The following is a 27851-nucleotide window of genomic DNA, read 5'->3' as shown; positions in this document are numbered from 1 at the left end:
TAGACGCACAGGAGACACCGGTGGATTGGCCCGTCCAGAGGGAGGAAAACATCAGCAGAACTGCAGCTTTTTGAACACAGGCACCAGAACAGATACTCACCGGCTCTGCAAAAGCATTGTCCCACAACACAGTTGCCGTGGCATTATTGTCTTGGCTACCATGAACTATCACCACTACAGGAAGTGATAACGTCTGTACAGAGAGAGAGAAAGGAGTCCATCAATGCTCAACATTATCGCACCAAGTAGAATACAGATGAAACGGGAATGGACTGCATGTCTCGGTGAAGGAACTCGAAGCCTTGTGACTTGGGCTGACAAAATCATAAATTTCTCCTCTTCCGGGTTTGAAGGCAGGTAATGTGTATGCGTGCTGAGGCGAATGTAATCATTTCATCTGTACAATCTGTGTGGTCTCTCTTACCTTTACTTGAAAAACAAGCTCATTTCCTCCAACACTAAACTGGGACTCAAATAGAATAGTGAATTTCTCTTCTGTGACAGATTCTGCTCCTCGCCTGTCCGATCGCTTGATCCTCTTTAAAGACTACAAGAAATAAGACGTGTAACAATGAGGTACACTGCATATACAATACACATTGCCTTTACAGTTAGCCTGACAATGCATACATCAGACATAAAGTACATGAATGAATAATTCAGTCAGAGTGTCGCTACAGGGCTGACATGTAAATTATCCATGGAGGGCTTTGGGGGCTGTTGCTAACAACTTGAGCGATGCAGAGTCAAGGCTCAACTGACGCTGCGCACTGATCCTCCAAAGTACTGCTCAGGTCCCGTTGGGTACGTACAGTAGAGTACATACTGTGCTTTTACACTTTACACGCTGCGCAGTCAATAGGCCAGATTCCAGTAAACTGTATTACAGTGCTGTTTGGATATATTTTCACTTTATTCATACCACAATATCCTTATTGACTTGCATATCAAATTTGGTGATGAATTTTGTTCAGTTTCTGTTGAGAAAAAAATCCAATTTTGTAAAATATTGAAGTAAGACACACATTGAAGCAACCTTTTTTTTTCCTTACACTGAAAAGGCTTGCTTTGGTTGCAAGTCTGACACCTCCTGATATAATCTGCCACTCTCCTCTTTTTGGTTCATTCCTGGTGAAACCTCTCACGAATAAAAGGTTGGGTGATTCTGCTGAACTCCCATGAGTTCACACTAAGCTTTTGGCTTCTGAGCTCTTAAAAAAATTCTATTTACTGATTCATTCAATGAACCTTCTATTGGTAATTTTAGATTCTCAATCACTAATTTATCAATATCTGTAGCTAGCATCATTAATCCTTGTCTTTACATTATTTATAAAATGCATTTGTCTTTAACTGACAAGTTAAATAAGTTTTCATAGTTGTCCTGAAACGCCACTCTCTATCTATTTAAGTATGTAATATGTAAGATGTGGTGTCATATGATAGTAATTTAATTTCCCGTTCAAAATGTCATTTGTGTAAACTCGTGCACTATACAGGCACACTCACCATGTTCCTGAAGTGGGCACTAAGAGTGCCTGTTGTTTGGTGGTATTCCATTACGCAGTTATTGTTGAGAATTTCCCCGCTGCTGTCACTGCAAGACACAGAGAGAGACACTGTCGAAGGAGTTGACCAGCTTCCCTCGTGTGCTGAGAATTAAATTGCAACAAAATGATATAGGAGCGGGGCAGCTGTGTGAGAACAGCGTGTTTTGAGTGTGAAAATTACATTCATTTCCATCAACTGGGAGGTTCTCTGTCTTTCCAGTATGCACATGTGTCGATTCTGCAGGAACCTGCTGTGTCAAACGGCTTAGTTGGGACACAGCAGTTAATGGCAAAATTTCTCATCAACTTAACCAGTGGTTGCCTGGCTGACCTACAGTCTGATGGTCTCCATTAGCGAGGAGGAATGTGGACTAAGACTGTGGAACAGGCTAAATGTGGATTCTGCATCCACACCATAGATTCCTGAGGCATTGTTCAAGTTCCAGCCATGTCTCTGTGGTGAGGTCTGAAAAACACACTACGCTTGACACAGTTCGTCCTTGTGGAAAACCGGACCTCCTTGTTTTAATGGCACAATTGGAGCTCACTGCTGAGTTAGGGTTAGCGTCCCACTACAGGAAGTACGGATACTAAAGTGTGCAAATGAATAAAGGGAGACCGCTGGATTACACGTTGCTGTGACAACATGTGACTAACCACTGTACAAATCAGAAGATCAGCGGTTTGCTTCTCAGCTCCCCCAGTATGGATGTCGATGTGCCCTTTAAGTGTCATGAGTGCATGTGATGTGTGGAAAGCAAACTACACACACACACACACACACACAAAATAGTCCTTAACAATACCAATATTGGTGACATAAGATTAATAACACTGGACCTACTTTCTTGTGTTCTCGTTCTTCAGCAAGGCCTTGGCTTGTTGTTCACTAATGATGGTGGCTTTGACTTGTGGAGGGTTCATGTGCACATTCAGCTTCCCTCCTACTAAGAGGCGCACTGTAGCAGCAAACTTGGTTTGGGTTTTTAAGACCTGAGGAGGCTGTTTCTCTATGATGAAGGTACTGTGGAAAGGAAAAAAAACGAGAGAAAGGACGACCATTTAGTTATAGTGCAGATCATGTGATCCAGGCCCTCTGTTGGATTATGGTTGAGTGATGCTGTGCCTAGTTTCAATATAACATCAAAATCCAAATAAACTGGGTGAAAAACTGCAGAAACTTGCAAAGGTTGCAGCAAACTGAACGCACACACAGTGTATTTTGGTGTGAAATGTTCAATGTAAAATAGCTGCTGGTTGACATTTGAATCTCTGCAGGGCTCCTTGGTGCTCTGCTAACCAGCAGAATCGGGAGCAGCGGCCCTTTAAAATGACTTTAATTGAAATGAACTGCACACTAATGGAAGGTCATGAAAGCAAATCACTGTAAACCAACAGGGTTAAATATTACTTCCTCTGATAGTGTCAGTCTGCATATGTGCGTAGCTGTATACACACGCACGCACGCACGCACGCACACACACACACACAGCAAGGAACAAACAAAACCTCACTATTAAGCCTAAAGGCGTCAGACAGAGGCCACATTCAATACATACTGCTGTTCTGAGGATTTCAACCATTTGCTTTGAGGTTGAACTATGCGGTGATGAGAAGATAACGTTCCTATTTCCAGCCCAAAACCTCCTTTCGGGGCTCCAGGGGAATATATAGAGGATGTTGCTGAAGAAACATAACCTTTGTTCGGAAGATGCAGTATAGCAGTGTATTACTGACACAGGTCTGTCTGTGGTCAGCCTGAAATGGCTGCCAGTGACATTGTTTTTCAACGTGTGGTCCTTGCAGGGACAGTCTTATAAGAAAGAAAAAGCTGTTCATATTACTTTTAGTTCAGAGATGCTACACGGTTAAAAGACCCTGGCAGATGTGCCACTGGGGCAAAAAATAATATAGTGAAAACAAGCTGTATGTGCTCATGCTTTGGTTTAATGTTTTGCATAGTGCATGCTGTGTGTCTCTGAAGATTTATTTAGGTGCCTTCGTGCACTGTCCTTTGCCTCTGGGCACATTTACATCCACCCTCTTCCACGTCAGAAGTCCTCTACTCCTCGTGTCTCAGTCTGTACTAACGGGGTTTGAATAATAGGTGAATGATGTCATATTGTAAATGTGTTGTATGTTTGATTCGGGGGGGGGGGGTTGGCTCAGCACGGGGGCACAGACCTTAACACATGCAGACAGGGACACCATTTCAGTTCATTTAACTAACTTCTTTGGATGTTATTTCAAGTCCTTACATTCATCTCCCGACCACAGAACACATCGTCTCCACACCAAAACAAATCCATTACAACTCCATTACAAGGTCTTCATGGCCCATGTAGGTTCTCCAACTGCCATTCAGGGTATTTACATAAGGACATTTTCTCTCTAAAGAGACACTTTTAAATAGAGACACTGTATTTGAATTTCCACTGCAGGGAGTCCAGCATTCCTGTGATGGACAAAAACATTGTGTTCACTTTGGTTAATCACACACACAAAAGAAAATGGGATTTACAAGGAAAGATGCAGCATGTGATGCAGCAAAATTTTAATAAGAGCCTCAGTGTTTACGTTATTGTCTTCACACTGTACCAAAACTGCCCTTTCTACCCAACTCAGCACAAAAAGTGGCTTTTCCTGTGAAATACCTACATGATTGTCTATCAAGGATGCGTCTTGTAGACGGGACGACATTTTCAACAGATTTGAGTGTCAGTTTTAAAAATTAGAGGTGTAATGAGATGATCAAGATAAGTCTCGATGAGCTGCACAGTGATAAACTGCAGGTGAGAGGGTGCACACCTCCAACTCTGCAGAATGGCAACCAACTTAACTCGGCTCTGCTGCTGCACCGATGACTCACACCATAAAATCTCATTGTGGTTGCTATTATTTTCAGAACAGAAGTTTGTTTGCCTTCCGTGGTAAACATGCTGTACACCAGTTGCTTGTCAGTATTATTATTTTTTTTGCACTTCGAGTTTCAGCACAGTTATCATGAAGCTAGCGATTACTGTTACCGTGGTGACCGCGGGTGTCCCAAAATTTAGCCGGGACTGAAATCCTTAACGATAACTTTTAAGAAAAAGCGAAACGGTCTGATTTTAGCAGATATGCAGAGGATTTGCTTTATCAAGAGAACACCCATAAGCACGCTCCCAAATAGCCACACATATCTCCATAGCAACTAAGGTTTGTGTGAGCAGAATTTTCTGCTACACTGGCCAGGAGATCAGGAAGTGCAAACAACACACTCACTTACAACATCCAAGCCATACTGACCTACATTCACTGCCTTCAAGTCGGCTTCTTTAGTCAACAATCTGAGATGAACTTCAAAACTTGCACACACACACACCTGGTGACCAGCGCTGAAATGATATCTGTGATGGTACTGTTGAGTTCGTTGAGGAGCTCTTCGATTGGGCCGGGGATGGGTAGCTGTTGTCTGAGGTGCTCTGCCCTTCGTATCTGCTGTCTGTTCTGCCAGATGGTTTCTGCCAGCTTTTCACACCTGAAACATCCAGAAAAACGTATCAGGCCTGAAGACAGACACGGTCTGAGGTACTGCTTTCCTGGATCGTTCATTAAAATGTGTACTGCAGAACACAGCACTTTTATTGTTCTATTCATGGTTTTGCTTTGTTTTGTTTTTCCTCATAAAAAGGCCAACAAAACAGCCAGATGGAAAACAATGGATGTTGCTTTATGTCTCTACCTTTGTCTCTCTTATTAGAACCTGATAAACTTCAAAAATAAACCCAGAAGTAGCCAGTTGCAAGCCTGTAAACCTGTGACCTGTTTTGTGTGGGAATCCAGTGGCTGTGATCTTGGTGGGAGGTAGAAAAGAGCTCACCAGGACTGCAGGATGTCCAGACCTCCCTCTGGTGGGCCCCCGTTGCCTGCCAGCTGTTGCCGTCTCTTCCACTGGATCAGCTCGTCATCCAGAATGATGGTCTGCTGCTTCCTCAACAGCTGCAGTGTTTTCTGATGCTTCTCTGCCAGATCCTGTCCACATAAAAAAGAAAACCTCAGAATGCGGCGCTCAGTCAGGTTGAAGAATCATGCAAAAGTTAGCTATTTCGGATGTATGTATATATGCAACATAAAATGTGTTGGTGGTTTTTTTTTCTGCCGAGTGTTTGTTCATGTCTCACCAGTCTGTATTTCTGTAGTGTGTTGGCCTCTCGGGTCAGCCATGCCTCCACAGTGGCCCTCTTGCTGAGGAGGGCGGGCTCCCGTAGCTGTCGGTCAGCAGGGGGCAGCGTGGCCAGGCTGGTCAGCTGAGCTGGAGAGGGGAGGTTCGTGCCATCCGAATGGGGGTAAGGGGGTTAGGAATGAGTTAGAGATGGTGGAGGGAAAACACAGGAGGCAAAAAAATCTCTAAACTTTGCACACAAAAGATTGCAGATGACAGCGCAGTGAGGCGTTGCATTCTGAGTGATGTACACATGAATATATGTTAATATAAATGCAGAGCTTACTGCCAGGATATATCTTAGCATTTACAATCACTGTCAAATGTATGTTGAATGATTCTTCACACCTTAATATCTCAAAGCTATGACATCCCAGATATTTGCTTTAAGGGAACTGCACACTTCAATTTCAATGAGCCACTTATGGCTTCAACAAACATTTGGATTGGATTTGCTTTCCAACAGTATAAATCAATTAAATGTTTTGGCTACAATGTTGAGAAATGCCCAGATGAATATTTTTCAATGAGACAGAGCAATTAGAGCTGCACCTTTAAGAAGCTTGAACTGTAGGGTTAGGGTTATAAATAAGGTTACAAATAATTAAATACCCAAAATTGCTGATGACAATTTTTCTGTAAGTTAACTTTTCAGTAATGTGGAATATGTTTCAGGATCCAGCAGCTGCCAGATGGTTACTTCAGATGGTTACATCCAGTATTAACTGGATCCAAGGCCTCTGGCCTCACCCTGGATGCGGAGGCTCTCCTGGTACTGGATGATGAAATACTCCTGGTTGTGTTGGAGCTTTCGTAGATCGTTCTCAGTGTCCTGGGTCATCAGACGAAGCTCCTCAAAAGCTTGGTTGATCTGTTGGTATTTCTGAGACATGCTGTCCATCAGCCCACCCACCGGGGAACTCGACTGTCAATTACAAATGTGAGTGAGGGACAGGTGGATAAAGGGAGAGAAGCAGAGAGAAGGGTGGAGGAAATAATGGGTTTTTGAACAGTTACTGCTGAGGTAATTTTTCCACTGGATGGAGTGAAGCCTGTAAATCCCCCGAATTGTCTGCCATTGGATTGTTTATGATAGTTATTAAGGGAAATGGCTGGCCGGTGCTGAGCTGAAAGCTGAGATATGGGGGACATCGGTGGGGGATTGAGCAGGGACACAAAATTAAGCTGGACATAATGAATTTACTACTGCTTGTGGAAGCTTGGCTCTTTGACTGTGAAATCCCCAGCAGCCACAAGCAAAGAGGGAACACTGCAAATATAGAGAGCGAGGAAATGCATTTGCTTATCATATTCAGACAGACTCCGTGGTCAGTTAAAGCTCTGAATGAAAGTACTATGGTGCCGAAAGGTTTAGACTAAACAGGGTGGAATTCAATCTGCCCAAATATGCATCCCACTAATAGAAAAGGCATGTTGTGACTGGAAATCAATTCACCCCAGGAGCTGCTGAGAGTCAGATGTTTTATGCTCTGCTGCCTTTATGGTTTCATAACTCAGCACTTGTTATAAAGCCTGTAACATTCGACTTTTCTTTCATATTTCCATCCACGCTGCAGCATGGCAGTGGAGAAACACAAAAGCTGTTTCATTAAGAAGCCATTTTGCAGCGCAATTGAGATGTCCGCGTCCATCAGTGTCACATGTATGATGGGAATGTATGGGATTATAAGAATATATGAATGGGAAAATAAAGGGAACCTGCAGAATGCGCGAGGTGAGCAGCGGACACAGAGTAGTTACACCCCGTCACCTAGTCTCTGAAACACTCACCATTACGTACCCAAGCCTCTGTTTGTGTTTGTACAGCCTACGAAATTAATCATGCATGGAAGCCACAGGTTGTATTTGGCTGAGGGTGTCTACGTGCAGACAAATGAGCAGGTTGTTGGGCTGGCTATGCATCTCACAGCAACAACATATACACCCCACTTACATTTGTAGCCTCTCTAACGAGCCTCTGCTCTGTGTAGAGGATGTGTTTGATGCATCGGACCAACTCCAGAGGACAGCGGTCATACGTGCTCTGAAACACAAGGAGCACATATGCTGAGTTAAGGCCTGTTAGCTCCTGACGAGTGGAGTGACTGCTGGACACAGGACTCGCCAATTTACTCGCATCAAGGAAGCTCGCTAAGTTCTAGTGCCAACGCTGCAGACACTAAAACCCATTAGACAAGCCTAATGAGACTGATCTCTGATGCTCAGCACACTTTATATCAATACATGACTCATTAACATACACACATATTGCCACACACACATAACCAGAGTGGTTTATGTGTAACATTAAATGTTTTTTTGTTGTTGTTGTTGTTGCTGTTGTTGTTGAGCGGTGTAACAAGTTAAAGTTTCACTTTCAGTTTGGCAGATAACAGTTCAGATCTGTGATATTTTTGATGCTTCCTTCTTTAAGTAGAACAAAGAAGTTGCTTTTAAAGCGTTTCTAGTTTCATTACCCTGAGTTATGGACAAAAAAAAAAAAAGGCACACAGGGCATACAGTAAACAGTATTATATTACAGGATCTCAGGAATGGCAGAAAAAATATTATAAAATGCATAAAACATGTATCACACCCAGCCAGATGAATATATGTAAACACATATCTGTAAAGAGAAGGGAAAAAAAAATAAATAGATAATCGGACAGAACGGTAGGAATTCAGGATTGCAGTTTGAGCCCCCTCACCTTCTTTCTCCGCATGCTCTCTGGGAGGGGAGAAGACAAACAGAAGACTGGATCTGTGAGCAGGGAGCTCGATCATAAATAGCAGCGCTGGCTAGCTACCAAGGCCCTCACTTGGGCTGTCCTCGTGTTTTTCTCATGGTGGACACAACCTGTTCTTTAAGCATTTCAGGCATTGTGTGTTTTTTTCTAAGAAATACGGCATGGGAGGTGTACCAGCTTCACAGTTGTGCCTTCCAACCGCTTGCTTATCATCCTGCCTCATGGTAAACAATTTAAAGCTTTGGTTGAAAACAGAGCTGCAGCCTGAGAAGGTGGAATTCTTCTGTTTTACAAGAAATATTCCTCTGGAGTTGCTTTTGGATTGCATTTGAACTTAGTTTCAGTCTTTTTCATTCTTCTCCTTGGTGATACATTAGGTACCAAAGATCAAAGACATTTTTATGACAGAACAAATCAAGGTCAGAATTTCTGAAGTGCCAGAGAAATTTATCATTCACCTATAAATATAAAACCACCTGACTGCCCTACCTGACTGCAAACCTAATCTCAGGTGAGACTTGAGTTAAAACTTGTGAGGTGTTGTATATTGTAGCCTATTGCCAAAAAGGCTTACCTTGAGCTGGCTGGCGTAGTGTCCCAGTTTGATTTTAAGGAGGAAGCCATCTTCTCCCACCTGGTGCTCAGCCTTGTTTTGCAGCTCCTGTATCAGACTGTCCAGCAGGCGTTTGGCCTTGAACTCCTCCTGTGGGTTCTCCAGATCTATGACATCCCTAAAAACCCGCACACACACACACACACACACAAGCACGCACGCACGCGCACGCACACACACACACAGACACACACACACACACACACAAGCAACGTAGACACATGAACAAATGCACGCACAGAGTTAATGAATGGGCCATAAGGTGTTGAAAAGAACAAACAGCAAAAAACTAAACAAAACAAAACAGGAGAAGAGGAGCTGTCCAAATATTCTCTCATGCACAAACATTTGTTCAAGCATGTGAGCATCTGTACACACACTTATTCTGTCTGGTCTGATGAGCGACTCACCAGAGCTGACCCTCGATCCACTGCGATAGATAATGTCGCACTTCAATGGGGAAGTGCTGACCATAAAGAGACTGCATTTGGTGCAGGGCATCTCCCTGCAGCTGCTGGGCCTGGATCCACACTGCCATCTTCAACACCCTGAGAGAGAAGAGAGCAAAGAAAAGTCACAGGATGTGAAATAATCATGAAACTCTCACTGTCGAAGGATTGTTTTCTCCGCAAGCTCTGAGGTTCTTCACCTAATCAGGCGGGATGCATGGAGATCTAGTTTAAGCAACGCTTGAAAATGGCGTGTTTAGAGGTTAGTTAGCTAAACTGCAGTAAAAAGCAAACACAAGTTTCAAGGGCAGTGAGTAAGAACAAATTTATGGAGAAAATACAAACCAGGCTTACATTTATGTCCAGTCCAGAGTAAGAAAAGTGGTGAAGACTTAAATGCTTGGACATGAGATCTGATTCTGAGTCAGCCACAAAACAGTTTTTTATGTCAGCGGACAAAAGGCGACAAAGAAGCAGCAAATTCTAAAACACGGCTGCCTCACACTTCTTTGACCCTTGTGTCCTTTCTCTTCCTGAGTTACAGTGTTGAATAATGGCCAGACAATGTTGTGATGTTGAACCCTAACCTTTAAATAATAAATTGTCACAACATAGTTGGTAAACAAAGATCTTTTGAGGCTCCAGCACCCCCCGTGAGCCTTAAGGATAAGTCGTTGAAAATGAAATTAAATGGAAATGAAAATGAACCATCTTGTGATGTCTCAGTGACCTCTAACCTTTGACCACAAAATTCAGATTTGTTCATCATTAAGTGCAATCTTGCAATTTCATGTCAATTTCCCTCCAGGTGATATATTCACAGCATTGGCAAATATACGAGGTCACCTTGCCTTTTGACCTTAAACTACCGAGATACCTGATCAGTTTCCCGCCCAATTTAAAGAAACACAAAAACATACGGCGTCTGGCCTGTCGCACCAGAACAGAGACAGAAAAACATGTACAGTATAAACTCCAGGGCCGGATTGCATGAGAGCTTAGGGTAACATTAGCAGCTCTGACCTGATCTCTATTAGACTGAGCTAAGTTTACACTCCAGCAGGCCCAGCTAACGTTTAGGCAGAGATTGCATTTCACTACTCGAACCCTAACACAGCAGTTAGTCCCAACTGTGTTCTGTTCATGTGTCAACTTACAAGTTGAAAATGAAGAAAATAAGCTCCACAACCAGTTGTGGTGATGTCAAAAAACAAACAAACAAACAAACAAACAAAAAAACTAAAACACTAACTGTAGTAGAACTCTGTTTGTCTGAGACAAGTGAAAGTCTCAGCTTTTCTAGTGTTACATAATTTCTGCTACTCAGAAAAGAAAGAACCAGTCTTTACATTTTTATGGAAGTCTACTTCTTCAATCCAAAATCAACCAAACCTAACTAACTGACAAAACTTAAACTGTATTTAAAGAAACAAAACTTAGGTCACCTATTTCCAGTCAATGCACCCACTCATTCTTCTCAAAAGTGGCATTGTCACTGTCAGTAAAATTCTGAGTGGTATGAGCATGCGGGAAGTTTGTGGTGTATCTACATTTGTATGTGTGTGTGTGTGTGTGTTAGTGTGTGTGTGCGTGTCAGGTTGTAGGTGCTTGTGGTGTGCATGGTTCTGCTTGACAGCTAATGCATCTTTGTATGTCAGTGTATACGTAATAAACAAACACATTGCGTCATGCACACTGCCAAAAGGGAAGAAAGAAGGAAGATGTAACTTATCTCTTTCTCTCCCTTGCTTGTTTCACGATACCGCTCATTTAAAATATCCACAATACCCGTAATGTTTGAGAGCGTTTTCTTTTTCCTATTTTAATTTTTGTTTCCTCTTTAACAGCAGAAGCTAGAGTCAGTGCCCATCAATCTGACTTTGTCCTGAACTTCAACCTTTGACCTTGCAGCTTGTTCCTATCCACTGAAGACTTCAGACTAGTTCAAAGTGCTAAAAATTAGTGGTAATAAGCTCAATGAACAGCTCACCTGTCAACGGAGCAAAGGCTTTGTTCCAGAAATCTGTTTCCGTAGAGACTACAAAGGACTTTTAACAGTCAATGAAACTTCATCATTAAATTTAAATTAAAATTAAACACATAATTCACAGTACGGTAAGGTTGAATGATTATAGGTGGCTCATGTTAGGTCACAACCTTTTATACGATCTAGGCCTTTAATCTCTCTATTGACATAAAGTTTGAGGTGCTCCTTATCCTCTGTGACTTAAAAGATATTCATCACGCTGTTCTGTGTTGCATATGTCCTGGTTGACAAAGCCATTTCCATTACAAATCTTAATCAAATCTGTGGCAAACACTGTACTCCCCATTCTCTTGCCCGAACGTGCAGATTCTCTTCAGATTGTGTGTATGAAGCCGAATTGCGAGCCAAGGAAGAGCAGGAGGAGTTTTCAATTGACTAACCTGCTCATGCTTTATCTGCGGGCATCAGCGCTCAGACTATCAGCTGATTGGAGGAGGAGCTAAACAGGAAGAGCTTTGAAACCTTTTCTATCTCTCTACCTCTGTCTATGACGCCTAATGTGTACACTGGACTGTCCTTATGTGCCATCCTCTGTTATACAGACATACAAACAGGCACAGAGAGGCTGCTAAGAGCTAAAGCTTTATGGACTTCATTGTGCCGTGAGAAGGCAGAGAAATAGGTGTTTGCAATACTCTGTCTTGTGTCTTCGAGGTTGAGGGATCAAGACGCTTTTGCAAACCACTAGTGCCCCCATTCTCACCTCCAGAAGGAGAAGGAGATTCTTCCAAACAGCTGTTTCGCTCACTTCACTCACTAACCACAACATCCAAAACGAGCACGACCCTGATGAAACCCTCTTCCTTTATACTCTCTTCTCTTTACGAGAAACTTTCAGTGCTGGGACACGTGATTCATTTTCCCACTGACAGCAGACTTAAAAAAAAAACAACAACAACAACAACAACAACAACACACATACACACACACACACACACAAATATCCATCTTACCTCGTGCCTTCAGCTTTGTGTTACCATGTAACAACAGGAAACTCTTAACAGGATCACCACAAACCTAAGAAAGACAGGGAGGAAAGGCAGACAGAGAAAGAGAGCATGAAAGAAAGCTAAAGGAGGAAGTGAGTCAACCTAGGGCTTCAGAGGAAGCAATCTTTTTTCAAGGACCGGTGCATTAACAAAAACCATAAGACATTGAGGGAGAGCTGAGAGAGTGAAAAGGGAAAGTCCACAGATGCAGATTTCTATTCATTCCACTCATTTTGGATCTGTCAATATGATAACATAACTAATGACGGTGCACAAGCCTCAGATTCTTCATTTCCTGAGAGCTTAACAGGCAAAGTTGATGAATATAAAAGGATCATGGAACTTCATCAAAAAAAAATAAATAAAATAAATTTAAAAAATCAGCCTACAGAGAGGTTATTTATTAGGCCAGAAGCAGATAGTCTTTTTTTCTGAAATAACTATTGAACAATTCAAGTAAAACTAAGCTTTACTCTGTTATTTTCTAATCTCTGGACATTGGATCGATCGGCTATAATAAAATTATACTCCAAAGTATTTTCTGTCCAAAGATAAAAGCTGTGAGCGTGGCAAAGTACGGCACGAAGAGTAGGTCAAAGGGTTGGTCCATAATTGAATCTCTTTGTTTTGTCCTCTGTGATGCTAGGTTGCATTGTCCTCACCTAAAAAAAAAAAAACAAAAAAAAAAAAACAAAAAAAAACACAGCTCTTCCAAAATTGTCTTCAGCCTGCTATTATAGTGTGGATGGAAAAAAAACAGGATGACACAATGATGCTGCTCAGCGAGCGCCTGCTGTCATCAGCGTGCATCTATGTCATGCTTGTGATTAAAACGCTGTTTCATACTCATGTAATGAGTAACTACATTGAAATACACACATGGATGATCACTGAAAAGCCTGATTTTCGCACAACACCAGTTGTATTAATGGAGGCAGAACCAAAGTCGGACCAGGAAGTTGGTCTGCACATCTCATGGGATGTTTGTAACAAACAGTTTTAACAATAATTAGACTATTTCATTTTCTCTTTTAAATGAGTTGACAGGAGTCTGGTGGTCTAATTGCTCGTGTTTCTTGGCCCACTTGACCTGTTATTAACAATCCCAGAAGATCTGAGCCGAGGACAGTGTTGGCCCAGCCAATGAACCAACGGCAGAACATGCAAAGATAAAAGTTGTTGCACTTTGAAGACAACTTATAAGACTGTTTGTTTTCCTTCAAGCTGCATTTGTGAAACACATGAAGTCAAAAATAAATGTAATAATTAATAGCAGACTGGTTCTTTCTGTTCTGATTCATGGTTCGTGATTGTTTTGGGCAGACAGAGAGTCTACAGCTTGGATGAACAGGCTGGAAAGTGTCATGGCAGCTGCCTTAAGGTTTGAGCTACAGCCCAGTAGAAGAGCCAGTCTGTTATCTTGGGGCAGATAAAGTCTCGGACTCTGAAGTTGGTCCTGTTGTGATCGAGAGCGTTCTCTTTCCTGGCTGTACCCTGAAGAGCAGGAACATCGGGAACGCACATGCTGGCAGAATTCGCCAGACAAGTATGCAATATCTTTATTTTACTGTCTGGATCTGCCTTCCTTGGCTTAAGCCTTCTTAGTTTCTCTGTGGTCTGACTTGTTTTTCTCAGTTTAACCATTTCACTACCTACGAACTCCCTTCCATCCGATGTCTGATAAGGATAGTCTCTTTTTCAGCAGAAAATCCCAACAGATAAACAACTTAATCTGAAAGTTGGAAAAGTTGTGTCTAGAATTTGTCAAGGTCCCCCACATGTCTCACTGCTCAAACCTGAGAACTCGGCAGCAGCTCTGAGAATCCACAACAGCCCACGTCTCATCTCAAAGCAAAGTGCCGGTCTGATGGTTATTTAACTTGACTTCATAAAAATACGGAAGCTGCATAAACCAAAAGTGGCTAATGATGGACAAAACAGTATCAACGATGACTGCTTAAAACTCAGGAGTGTTGACACCAGCAGTTACAGTAAGCATCTGTAAGTTACTGGAAGCCATGACACACACACACACAAAATCTGGGAAGGGAAAAGAGACTGAATGTGGCAGCTATCACAGATGTTTTTTGTAATGTAATATTAATGCTCACTAATGTGTTTCTCGTCTCATAATAGAAATTGGGAAGAGCAGTTGGCTCAGCTTTCAGGAAACAGAGCGATGCTACTGCAGAGGAAGAGCCTTCTGATTACCCACAGGAGGTTATTATCTCAGCTGGACACACTCACACATCTTCACATTGTCAAAGATGACAAGGATGGGCCGAAAAATATAATAATGGAGCGATACAGTGCAACAAAATACAATTCCTCCTGCTGTTAACACTGCGTTAGTGGAATTTATAAGGCTCAGCTTTCAACAACTGGATATTATAAATCCTGCAGATAACACACATCAGGGGACTTTTTTTCCAGGCCTTAGATTGTCCAACATGTGGGCACAACAACACTTGAAATTAAGCCTGGCTCACATTGCAAGGTCAGTCAGTTGTCATTCTCTCTGCTGTGATTCTCCTCAAGAAGATTCAACTCATCGACTCAATCAGCTCAACTACACGGAAACAGAGAGTCATTTTGCTGAAATGATGAAATAGCAGTTCAACAAACGAATCCCCCGTTGGCTGCTCGGGTTTGATTTGACTCTCTCTGACAGCAAACAGCACACAGGTCAAGGCAGTTTCTTTCCCTCTGACCCATTGCATGGCATTGGCAGAGATGCAACTAAAGAAATGCATTTGTTTTCTTTTTCACCCACTGTGCAGAATTGTGGCACGTTTAGGCTTGAGAATGGCTGGATGAAAAGGAGCAGAATGGGTTCCAGCTAGCATTACGCAACAGCTAAAAACAAACAAATCAAAAGTCTGTATTAATACAGCTGTGCAGGGTTCTCCTAACTATCCCACAGAAGATGAGTGCTTTATAATCACCATCTGAGTCATTTAAAATACATTAGAACTACAAAAAAAAACCTTTTTTTTTTTTTTTTTTTTTTACAATCACCTCTCACATAAATTCATGTTACACCATCACGTTATTTTTGTTTGAACACACTCATAAAACAGTCATGCATGACAAACTCAGCTTCCATCAGGAGCGTGAGGTTAGCTGTTGTTGTTGTCCTCAAAATTTCATATTTCGCAACTGCTGAGCAACTAGAGAGTTTTGAATCCTTCAACACTCGTTGGCTCAGACACAAATTAGTTCGAGTATAGCCTGGATTGGTTTGGACAGACTGACACACATATTTCCCCTCTCTGCCAAAATGGTTCAGATGTCACACATTAATATCAACAGCCTCATACTCATCCTTTCCTGCAGATCAAATATCAAGCAGAGGAAAACATACAAGTTTTTCTGTGACTCAATCAGCTGGAAGGACTTAATGAACACATTTATTTGGGCATGAGCTCACTGAGCTGTTCTTTAAAATATGTCTCACGCTGACAGTAGAGTGTGAGACAAGGAGAAGCTGTGTGTGTGTGTGTGTGAGAGACCAGAAAACCTAACAGACAGAAGTCACTGACATCCTCCTCTGCTGAGTGACATGTTCCAATATTCTCCATCACTTAATTGTGTTACAGCTGCTGCTACAGGCGGCAGAGACACAAACTTCCCTTTAATACTGGCCCAGAGAGATCACCATCATCATCATCAGCCTCTTTATACTGTCTTGTATGATTTTGCAACAGTGTTTCCAGCTTGTGATGAGCATGTTTTAAAATCCAGGTAAGAGGCTATTCTTTCTTTTCTTTTTTTTTTTTTTTTTTAAATCCCCACGGCATCTAAAAATATACAAGCATGTTCTCCAACGTGAACAAACCAAAATTGAACACAAACTTGTGTCACCCACTATTTCCTCTGAGGAAAAACTGCCATTCATCAACGTAAGCACTTCCTGTAAGGAAACTCAAGTGCCACCCACCATTCAAAGTAAATGTGCTGCTCCTCTTCACATCAAAGCGCTGCGAATGGCAGAATCGAAAGGGCAGTCTTAAAGGAGCAGGGTGTTGTGTAGCTGTTTGACAGCTATTTCATAAAGCTGACAACATCCTTTTTGCATGACCACATACACATAACATGCATTTCTAAACACAACTGAAATCTGTTTGAAAAGATATTGCTTATGTGAATATATGTGTTAATGCAGTATTAATTCAAAAGATTTGTCAATCCAAAAAGCAAGACACAATCCTGAAAACAGCTTCTACTATTGCATAAACTTCTGCAAGGGCTTGTGAGAATGTTCAAAAAAAGGTTGCAAGACTAGTGCAATCAAGATCGGAGTCAGCTGCAAAAATCTTCTGCAGCTGCAGCAGCAAACATTTTCCCAATCATCATATAACTTTATTTGTCTAGATGACTAGAGAACACCTAAAATAAACAACTGCCTCCAGTGTCTCCCCCCCAGTTCCCCAGCCATACTTTCATGATCCTCTGTGCCACCCCAGCTGTTCCATGGCAGAGGTTATGCATTATCACACCCACCCTGAGCCAGCATTTATAAATAACATGGAAGAGTTAAGATGCCAGGACCATAACTCGCTTCCGGTGTAATGTAGAAAGTACATGGCGGTATATATTTTTACAGAATTTATGGCCCATTCAGGGATATTTTTAAAGGGAGGGGAAAAAAAAGAAGAACCTCTGAACAGAATCATGACATCTGTCGCTGAAGAACATGGATTTTGGACACAACCAAATCTTGAGCCACACTGGATTGCAGAGAAGCAGATCTATTCCAAACATCCCCACCGATCTAGCCGGCTGCCCTCCGACATGCAAACAACGTGCTTGGTACATATTGTCAATTCATCAACTTTTTTTGACAGCACAAATGCAATAACATTCTCATTTTCTGCCTGATATTTTCAATTTCACATAAAGAGGGGTCAATAGTATCTTGTGATTTCAATATTTAGCAGGTTGACAAGTTCAGAGGAAGGTCTAACGGCGAGTGGCTGACCTGCCCCTCATCTTCAGAGCAGAGAAGAAGCTGAGCAAAAAACACTCCAAACTTTCTTGAAAATGAGTGATTTAAAGCAGACGATACACTCAGTTAATTTTGAAGGTAAAAACGCAAACAACGATAGAAGAAGAAGACACGGGAGACTTGTTGTCATAGAAGAGCACATGACGAGAAAATGTGCCAGAAGCTGAAAGGGAGGGACATCAAGTGACAAGAGGGTCTTTGTGCTCTGCAACCTGCCCTGAGGTCCTGTTGCTATGCTCCAGCCCACATCACATCACGCTGTCAATGTGAGAAAGATCGCTCCTTAGCTCAGTAATGTGTTTCTGTGTGATTTTGTGCGTGCACTTGTGCACATCAACATGTGCAGGGTGTGACACGGGGCTCGTCTATTGTGTCACATTTAAATGTGGAAAACTTTATTAAATATGGCCCACAAGCACCAGACTGGATTAATCCTGAAGAGGGAACACGTTTGAAGACTGAATCACATTTAGAGCTGAACTCTGCCCTGGGGGTCTCTCCCATCGCGCACAGTGTCAGCTCCTGTTGTTACTTCTCCACAGAACAGGCTCAAGAAGGGCCAGGGTGGAACATGGCTGCCATCTTGGCATTGTCACGAGACAGATGAGATGATTGTTGGGCCGTCACTAGCTCTGTCTGTCTGTGTATGTGATTAACATCAGATCACATTGAGACCGAAACCGAGCACATTTTCAAAGGTGACATGCCTCAGGTGAGGGTGATTTTAAACTGACATCGAATGGTTGAAGAATGAAAACAGAAGTGTATTCATACACACATTCACACAGAGGCAAAGACGGCGGAAAATGAACTGTAGAAAAATGTCCATTCAACCCTGAGAGGAATCGCCCAATTTAAGAATTTCTTAAGAATTTAAGAAAACACACAGAGGACGCGAAACAGAAGCACATTCATAACATTTCTTCATCAAAGTAAAAACAAGCGTGAAAAAAAAAAAAAAACATGGTTGAAGAGTACCACAGATGACAACAGATGTGATTCCGTGGGAAAATAAAAGATAGTGAATCTGACTGGTGACTATGAATTTAAACACATTGAACAAAGAGCACATGTGTAGGTGCTCAAATTGCTTCATCTGCTACAAACTCACCCTGCCCTATCTATCCATCTTTGACTGCCTTGTGAGTATTTGCAGTGTGATTGTGTGTTTGGTGGTTTTGTAAAGAGTTTACTGATTGGTATTATTAATAATGTAAAATGAACATAAAACAGAGATGTGTTAATAATTCATGGGTAAGGGGTAAAGGAGTTTTGTCAGTTTGATACAATATGTTGTATAATCACCGTAGACACCAGAGACACCAGAATCTCTACTCAACAATTATCAGCCGTGGATTGGTGGATCGGGCTGAACAATTTCCGTACAGAGGAGACACAGCAGCTGTCCTGTTGTTATTATGTTCAAATACAATTTATTCTGTACGAGAGCTGACATCTTGCTGTTTCTATAGCACTCTTTGACACAAACAGACTTTCTGCTTGGGGGAAGGAAAAAATGTGACAGACTGACGACGCACGGAGCTGCAGGGGGGCCTGTAGATACACTGTATGTAATGATGATGACTCAAAGACAGGCATTATGTCGCCACTTTCAAAATGGTCTGTGGCTGGTAGGGGGGCTATTTTGTGGCTGTGGCAGAAAACTAGCAGAGCCTTTACCTGAAAGCACACTAAGCGATACCAAACACGCTCCAGTCTGGAGGGCCGGTTTGAGGTTTGCTTTCTACCAATTCCACAGATTCAAGTTCATATCCACACATGCAATCAAATGTAATGCTCTTTTTTCTATCTTTGTGACAATGATCTTTCCCAGATGTGTAAACTGCAAGATTATATGAAGTGTGTTGGAATTTGAGATATTTGTCCACACGCCTGTACACAAATGTAAACAGATTAAAAAATTATTGCCAAGGGACAGAGAAGTTTGTAGCCTGCTCCTGTGAGAAAATATAGTTAGGACCTGAAGCCTGCACAAATGTCCATGGGTTTGTAGGTCTGCTAAAATTCTTAGAGGAAGCAGATAAGACGAGGGGGAAAAAAAAAAACGAGAAAAGGGAAGATGAAATCCTGGTTTCATTTCATTTCGCATATAATGAAAGAAAAGGAAATCAAGCTTTACTTTTCAGCAGCTTTATTGGCTAAGTGTGTTTGCACTTGCAGTGAATTTGACTTCAGATTAGCACGCCTATCAATTACTTGTGTAAACCGTCTGCGCACAGGAGAGAGGAATAAACCTGGCTTTGTGCAGGAAAACCACATGCTGACAAGCACATTTTTATTACTGCACAGATGAACACAAAGTAAACGACTGAAAATCACCATCAAAGATTATTTCATCATTCGTACTACTACTGGTTAATATTTTTATGTTAGATTATGGTCGACTCGTAAAAGTCCGGCATCAGAGGAGCAGAATGAAAATGTAACTGCTGGTTAATGTGTAGCCTTAAGGCCCAGATATAATGGCTCCAAAAGATTTTTCAACCACGTCCCTCAATTCACACACTGACCAGTTACACACAAAGTTGTGATCTAGTCTTCCTTTCGTATATTTGCTGGTGCATCATTACATTTATTTGTGAATAACCTGATCAACTGCAGTGCCTTCATTTTGCCTGAGCTGCTTGCCTGATGAGCCACCAGGACTTAGCAATTTGTTATTTCCGTGTCATTGGCTGGTGCTGTGACTAAGCAGGGCAGCCGGCTGGTTGAATGATGGAGCAGTATTCCGATTAAAGTGAGATCAATCAGGGAGCCATAATATACTGCAGGTGACATCGCCTTGTCCGACTCAGCCACCTCGCCGGAAAAATAAGATTGTGTGTCATCAGCTTGCCTTTGGCCTGAATTAGTCTCTTTCAGACGCACACAACAAACAGCTATGGAAACCAGGTTGTTATTTCCAAGTCCTCTTAAACGAGCACATGACCAGGAGGTGCGTTTGTAGCCCTGTGCATGGCTCTTGATGTTGAAATTTACGTCACGTGGACCCTAAATCCCCTGTGTGCTCACAGATGTGGAAAGCAAAACTCAATCATCACGCTTGTTTTAAAGTGGCCAACAAATGCTTGGCTCTCTGCGGCCAGACAACATGCAGTAGATCAAATATTCTTCCTTATGCAACTTTATGCACAAGCACATTTGGGCTTTATTTATTGACAGAGAGGCCTTATGCTTGCAGTGATGTTTCAGTTTTGTGACTTTTCAAGACTATTTAAAGCAATAAGTCGGGTAAAGAGGCGGAGATATAGATTCAGTCCTTTGAATTTGCCCAGGGGCTTCTACAGCAAGTACACTGAATCAAAATGTCCCTATGAAAACTGAAATGCTATTAAAATCAATTGTTCTGCCAGTAAGCATCATAGACTATAAAGCATGATGGTTAATACTGAGTGTTTATTGTAAAGTGGGCTCTATCTTCTAAAATGTCATATTACAGCGCCTAGCCAGACTCTTAACAAAATCACAACATGGCTCGATGAAGACACGGCTGCAGAGTGAGGGAATAAATGCTTCTCACAGATCTCAATCACTGTATTCTCTGTACTCACTGAGTCTCTGGCAGCATGACCTCATTGTGCTCAGCTGGCCTACTAGCCTCTGAAACCCCCACCCTAAACCTCTTCCAGCGAGTGCCCGACCAGCCAATGATCTGCTTTGTGTAACCCCCCCCCGCCTCTCTCTCTCTCTCTCTCTCTCTCCGGCTCACACTCTCCAACCATCTGGAAAGGCGCCTAAGAGGAAGTCAGGGTATTTGAGGTGAGAAAGGCTGTAGCCTATATGTGAGAAGGAGGCTGTTTTGGAGTACTTTCAAGGGCGAGGCTGAATCTCTTGTTTGTTCGAGCGTGGCACAACCTTCATATTGCACAGTAGGTGCACAGTTGGACTGTGGTGAAATAATCTGCTCAAAAAACACAAACACATTTGAAATGTTACGATCACAGAGAGCTGGCAGAGACTTTTTTTTTTTTTTTTTTTAAATAAATGGCACTGACACACTTAGCACATGGAGAAAAAGCAGCAGGACATTACTGTTGCTTGGCTGCATGTATTGTTGTTTAACACAAGTTAGCAGCTGGGCTCTACTGAGCTGTCGGTCAATACTTTTTCCACTGCAATCAACAATTGTTATTGTTAGTTAATCTTTGTCCTCCTTCATTAAAAATGCAAACATTGAATGTCCCTGAAGGCACCGGTAACAGACATCACCTCTAACTCTAACTTGTTAGGCGTTCTCCCATCAGGCTTTGTCTTTCTGCCTCTTAAGGGAACTTTTTCCTTCACACTGTCACCAAGTCCTTGCTCATGGAGGGATTTGTCAGTCTAGACCTGCTCTATATGTAAAGTATCTTGATATAACTCTACATAAATAGATTTCAGTTGACTTGATTTGTTTTAAGCTGTAGACTTTGAATGGTACAGACAGACATTGACCACAAAATCATAGAATATATAGGTCATTAAATAAAAACAACTATAACGAGAATCACTTATAACCAAACACCACTGAAGAAGTGGTGCACAGTGGTGTGGTGTGTTTATCCTTGGATTACACTGCGTTTTGTCACAGGATAGACTCCTCTGTCTATCAGAAACACACCTAACCCTGATGTCAATCTATGCCCCGCATTAAGTTGTCACCTTAGGAAACGACACCAGCTGCTTAAACGTGATTGTCAACAAATGAATAAAAATAATGTGCGCACAAATGACTTAAGTTATGAACAGTCTATGAAATTGTATGATAACACACAATTTTGTTTGTAATTCCCTATCAATAACAAATCCGAGCTATTCCTTCGTTATGACAAAAGGCTTTGCAGCAGCTTTCAATCTGTCCCTTTCTCATCTTCATAAAAAAATTACTGTTAAATATAACTCTTGTATGTGTGATATTATATTTCCTTCCTCTATATCGGGATGACAACAAAAAGGGTTGTTTTGCGATGTCCAAGCTATCTAAATAACATTTCACAATCTGGCTTTTGTTACACAAAAAAACAAAAACAAACAAACAGTAGTTCACTTAAATTTACTCTTTTTATAAATTGCAGATTCACACATTAAAAATGCATTTAATGTCTCTGCAGCTTAATATATATATATACATACATACATATAGACCCCTAGATGGTCTACACACGTTTTATGTGCCTTTGCAAAGATACACAAAACATGAAAGGCTGCTTCATAATTTATTTATCAGACACCAAATTTTTGTCGTCATGAGATTGCAGTTTTATAGATGAGTGGCAAATGTTCTGTGCTTGTCTTATCTGTGTCTGCAACAGTTTTGCTACACTGAGCTTCCCTTTTCTGTCCTGGATTCACACTTTGGGCTGGTTCACATTTCTCTGTGTATGCATGCATGAGGGCTAAAACGCACAAGTCTCTCTGTATTTGGTTACGTGTGTGTACTTTTTTATGGGCATCCATGTGTGTTGGTGTCAACTGCAGAGGACCAGTGGGTGAAATTATATAATCTGGGCCCCGGAGGAAGTGTTAAATGTGGACATAGCCTGCAGCTCAAATGCGCAGCGGCAGGAATGCCAGCTTGGTGGAGTGGAGCCGCATTTGGAGCAAAACTTTGCGGCCAGAAAACCACCAAGTAGAGACAGACAGCAGGGATGACCGGGAGGCCAGTTGTCACCGCCTGCCATCGCACTCTGCTATAATGAGACCAAGATAGTGTTGGTCCATCTGTAAAAACAGACATCAGTTCTAAATCTGACCTGTTACCTCTTACACCCACGGACTGCCAGTCACTCCCAATGTGTTCATACACATATGTCGCTTGGCCATTTTCACAAGCTTTCACGACTGTACGTAGGCTACATAAATGACCAGGCTCCTAGACTAAAACATGAGACTATGCTGAAGTGCCTTAGATCTCTTCTGACCATCAGGACTATGAAAATGGCCCTATTTCAAACTTCATGGTGTCAGTGCCTCGTTTGTTCATTTTATTTTATTTTATTTTTTTATTTATTCAAGATTACCTTAATTTTTTTAAATGAAGGCCATCTCGAGCAAAAATCATCAGGATGGAGATAAGAGCAGGTCAGATCCACCCCTCACTCCTCCTCAGCTCCACCCTCTCCTCCAAAAGCGTTTTCTTCTGGTGTCAAAAAGTACAAGCTCGAAGCTTTGAAACGGCCGTGCGCCACGTCACAGTACTAGTTACTGAAACAAGCAAATGCTTCACCTTTTACTCATGGTGGTCTGGCTGGGTATGGAAGTATTTAGTAACTTGGGATGCCAGTCAGATGTCACTGGTCTCTGGTTCCAATTTTTGAAACTGGAGTCATAAAAAACAAGCTTCTCTGCACAGACAGTGAATTAATTCCACTATTTGTTCATGAAGGAGTCACATTATCATCACACCACATTGTCGCCTATATTACATCTGACTGATAGGCTCAGTCAATTCCCAGCAAATGACTTCCAGAATAATTTCTTAATATGTTGACTTCAGTTGTCGGCAGAACCAACCAAGCAGCTCTTCCATCTGAATAACAATCTCTGGGATGACTACATGCTTGGAGCAAAAATGTTTTAGACTCACTGGCAAGAAAGAACAACCCTTTTCCAAAATAATCATCCACCAAGAAGCTTAACCTACATAGATGAATTGGAAACAAGTGACATGAAACAGGGTCACACAAATAACATCACCAGTGCATGTGTTGGCTGAGGGTTTTAAGGTAATTGTCATCAAGTCCCGTCCCCCTCTCTTCTTAACCAATCACATGCAGTTGAAACTCTAATCTAATAACACAGACCTTTAGCAACATGACAGTTTTAAAGCCCAACTGCTGTGTGTGTTCCACATGAAAACAGCGTGAGTGGACACTGATGCCCCATGCTATCCTTCTGTCAGGCATTATGGATGATGTAACAGTCGAGTCCCCACACACAAAGCAGAAATCATAAACAGTTCACCATTTTCTACCTGTATTGTTCAATATCAGGTCCCCATGGAAACTAAAAATGGAACTTATGTGAGGATTTTTACATCAGAATATTTTCACGTGCGTTATGTACAATTTAAGGTACCACTCGCAAAAGATCAGAGCACAGATACGAGTATGTACAACCACATATATGAAAAAAGACTCCAAAAGCTCCTTCAGTTTCCCACAAATAATCTCAAACTTTTTCAAACTGTTGATGTACACTGTGTGCACAATTATTAGGCAAGTGACTATTTTGACCATGTCATCATTTTATCCATAATTTCCAACTCCAAGCTGTATAAACTTGAATGCTTATTGGATTTAATGCATATCAGGTGATGTGTATTTATGTAACGAGGGGAGGGTGTGGCCTAAGGAGATCAACACCCTATATCAAGGTGTGCATAATTATAAAATTATTAATTATTAAAAAAAAAAAAAAAAAAAAGATTTAACTGACTCTGAAAAGTCACAAATTGTAAAAAGTCTTTCAGAGGAATGCAGAACTCTTGAAATATCTTAGATATTGGGGAGTGATCACAGAACCATCAAACGTTTTGTTGCAAATAGTCAACAAGGTTGCAAGAAACGTGTCGAGAAGAAAAGACACAAATTAACCGCCAAACATTTGAGAAGAATCTAACATGAAGCTACCAGGAACCCATTTTCCTCCAGTGCTGCCATATTCCACAACTGCAACCTACCTGGAGTGTCAAGAAGTACGAGGTGTTCAGTTCTCAGAGACATGGCCAAGGTAAGAAAGGCTGAAACCCGACCACCTCTGAACAAGACATAAGTTGAAACACCAAGAATGGGCCAAGAAATATCTGAAGACAGATTTTTTTTCAAAGGTTTTGTGGACTGATGAGATGAGAGTGACTCTTGACGGACCAGATGGATGGGCCCGTGGTTGGATCAATAATGGACACAGAGCTCCACTTCGACTCAGACGCCAGCAAGGTGGAGGTGGGGTACTGGTGTGGGCAGGTATTATTAAAGATGAGCTAGTTGGACCTTTTCGGGTTGAAAATGGACTCAAATCAACTCTCAGACCTACTGCCAATTTTCAGAAGACACTTTCTTCAAGCAGTGGTGCAGGAAAAAGTCTGCGTCTTTCAAGAAGACTTTGATTTTTATGCAAGACAACGCTCTGTCGCATCAAAGTACTCCACAGCGTGGCTGGCCAGTAAAGGCCTTAAAGAGGAGGAACTAATGGCACAGCCCCCTTCTTCACCTGACTTTAACCCTATTGAGAACTTTTGCGCCCTTCTTAAGCAGGAAATTTACAGTGAAGGTAAACAGTACACCTCTCTGAACAGTGTCTGGAGGCTGTGGTTGTGTCTGCACAAAAAGTTGATTCTGACCAGATCAAGAAACTGACAGTCTGTGAATGGAAGGCTTGTGACTGTTATCAAAAAGAGAGGTGGCTATATTGGTCACAGAGGGTTGTGGGTTTTTTGTTTTTTTTTTAAATTTCAGAAATGTTTATTTGTAAATGTTGACTTTGTTTCTTATTCTCACTTTAACAGGTGAAAATAAACAAGTGAGATGGGAAAATCTTTGTTTTTCATTTAGTTGCATAATAATTCTGCACTCTAATAGTTGCCTAATAATGGTGTACATATAAATATTCTCTCAAGAAAGCCAAAACGTCACTTTTACTACTAAAATGTTCAGGTAGTTGTTGTTATCTTATTGTTATTGTAGTTGTACAATAACAAAATGAATCCTCAAAAATAAAACTTGCCAAATTGTGCACGCAGTGTAGATAATTCATATTTGGAGGAAAGTAAATAGCATTGCAAATATAAATTGTTTGTTGTTTAAATCAACCAAAGTTTAAAAACTGTTCTCATTCTAAATCAGGATGTAATGAATCGACATTGAAACAGAAACATTATCTCGGTGTTAAGTTTGAACTTATATGGAGGCTTGTCACATTGCAGTGACATTATTGCACATTAGCATCACATTCCTTCGTCCATTCGTGGCAAATCACTTTGTCACCAGCAAAACATGAGAAGCAACTAGTCCTGGTGCAACGTCTCTGCCACATGGTGCCATTTGTCAGGGTGGGGGGGGGCAGATTATTACATGTCTGGACAGCAGAATTAAAAAAATAATACTTCACAATGACTTCATTTTATTTTGAAAACATCCTCCCTGAGCCAATACATATTCCCATCAGTCCATCCCCCTTCCTCTCAGACCATCCTCGTTGCCTTCCCGCATGGCACGTCAAACAGATTCTGACAAGTTAACAAACGTCACAGTGTCTAACTAAGGGCAGGGGGGCACAGCCGGGAGGAGGGGATGTTGGTAATCTCCTGGGACAGTCAATCAAGGGGGTTGTGATGAGGCCCTATTTATGGATATTGTCTACTCAACACAATTTAAGACCAAACATCAGCTATAGTCTGTACTGTTTGGATTCAGTCTGGCATCTGATGTTGTCCTGACATTTTAATTAATTTATTTTTTTTGGCTGCATTTGTTCTCATAGTTTAACACCACAGTGTGTCAACATGTATGTGACCATCACCAGCCCTCCCTGGAAGCTAGTTAGTGGGTGGACAGGGGAAGGGAAGCAGGTGGTGCCTGTGGGAAGTGCTGGAGTGAAGGATGTTGTGCTTTTCCTGTCACCTCACTCAGGATTAAGAGAGTCCAGAGGGTTTGTGTGGAGATCTGTGGAGAGATGGGAGTCCCGATAGGCCTAATAAAGGAGCCGAGTCAAAGAAAGGGTACACAGTGAAGGAATAATAATAATTAAAAAAAAAATAAAATAAAAAAACAGCTCAGCCCATTTTAAGCAGGATTCATCAGTTCTTCATGATGTGACCCAATGAAGTGACGCCACACATGTGGGCATTCCCTAAATATGAGTGAGACCATCACCAGGGCCCAGTCGGGCCAGGGGCCCTGGGGACGCAGTCCCCACTGTCACAGCCAGGCCGCCAAGCAAGTGTGTGGCGGAGCAGGGCAGGAGGGCCCCATGCCCCCCCCCAACACCCAGCCGTCCACATCCGCCACCCACATTTCACACCCACTCATGAGCCACCCAACCGCGGAGGGCCAGGACCCCCGAGCTGTGCCATGACCAATGACAAATGAAGTGTTTCATGTGCATCTTCAATCCCCTGCCTTGTGACCCCGTAACTCTGGATGTGGTGTGATGCATTAAGATTGGGGGAAAGGAAAGAAGCATGACCCCACCCCCCCAACCCCAATTAGGGAAATTAATTCTGATTCAGTGACTGTGAGACACAA

General features: G+C 41.9%; 1 protein-coding gene across 1 annotated transcript in view; it reads right to left on the bottom strand.

Annotated features, from left to right (window-relative positions):
• Positions 1-27851, bottom strand: part of stat5a (signal transducer and activator of transcription 5a) — a 41801-nt gene that overhangs the window by 3382 nt on the left and 10568 nt on the right. The window contains exons 2-13 of the mRNA XM_029507935.1: positions 12564-12627; positions 9525-9662; positions 9076-9232; positions 7709-7798; positions 6505-6679; positions 5714-5844; positions 5413-5564; positions 4915-5070; positions 2395-2574; positions 1510-1597; positions 425-547; positions 101-193 (exon numbers count right to left, since the gene is read on the bottom strand). Coding sequence (XP_029363795.1) covers positions 101-193; positions 425-547; positions 1510-1597; positions 2395-2574; positions 4915-5070; positions 5413-5564; positions 5714-5844; positions 6505-6679; positions 7709-7798; positions 9076-9232; positions 9525-9652 — 1473 coding nt within the window. The 5' untranslated portion in view covers positions 9653-9662; positions 12564-12627. The remainder of the gene's footprint in view (positions 1-100; positions 194-424; positions 548-1509; positions 1598-2394; positions 2575-4914; positions 5071-5412; positions 5565-5713; positions 5845-6504; positions 6680-7708; positions 7799-9075; positions 9233-9524; positions 9663-12563; positions 12628-27851) is intronic.

This window comes from Echeneis naucrates, chromosome 8 (assembly GCF_900963305.1).
Source record: "Echeneis naucrates chromosome 8, fEcheNa1.1, whole genome shotgun sequence".
Classification (NCBI taxonomy): domain Eukaryota; kingdom Metazoa; phylum Chordata; class Actinopteri; order Carangiformes; family Echeneidae; genus Echeneis; species Echeneis naucrates.
The sequence above is the reverse complement of the archived record's forward strand: the minus strand, read 5'-3'. Positions and strand labels throughout refer to the sequence as shown.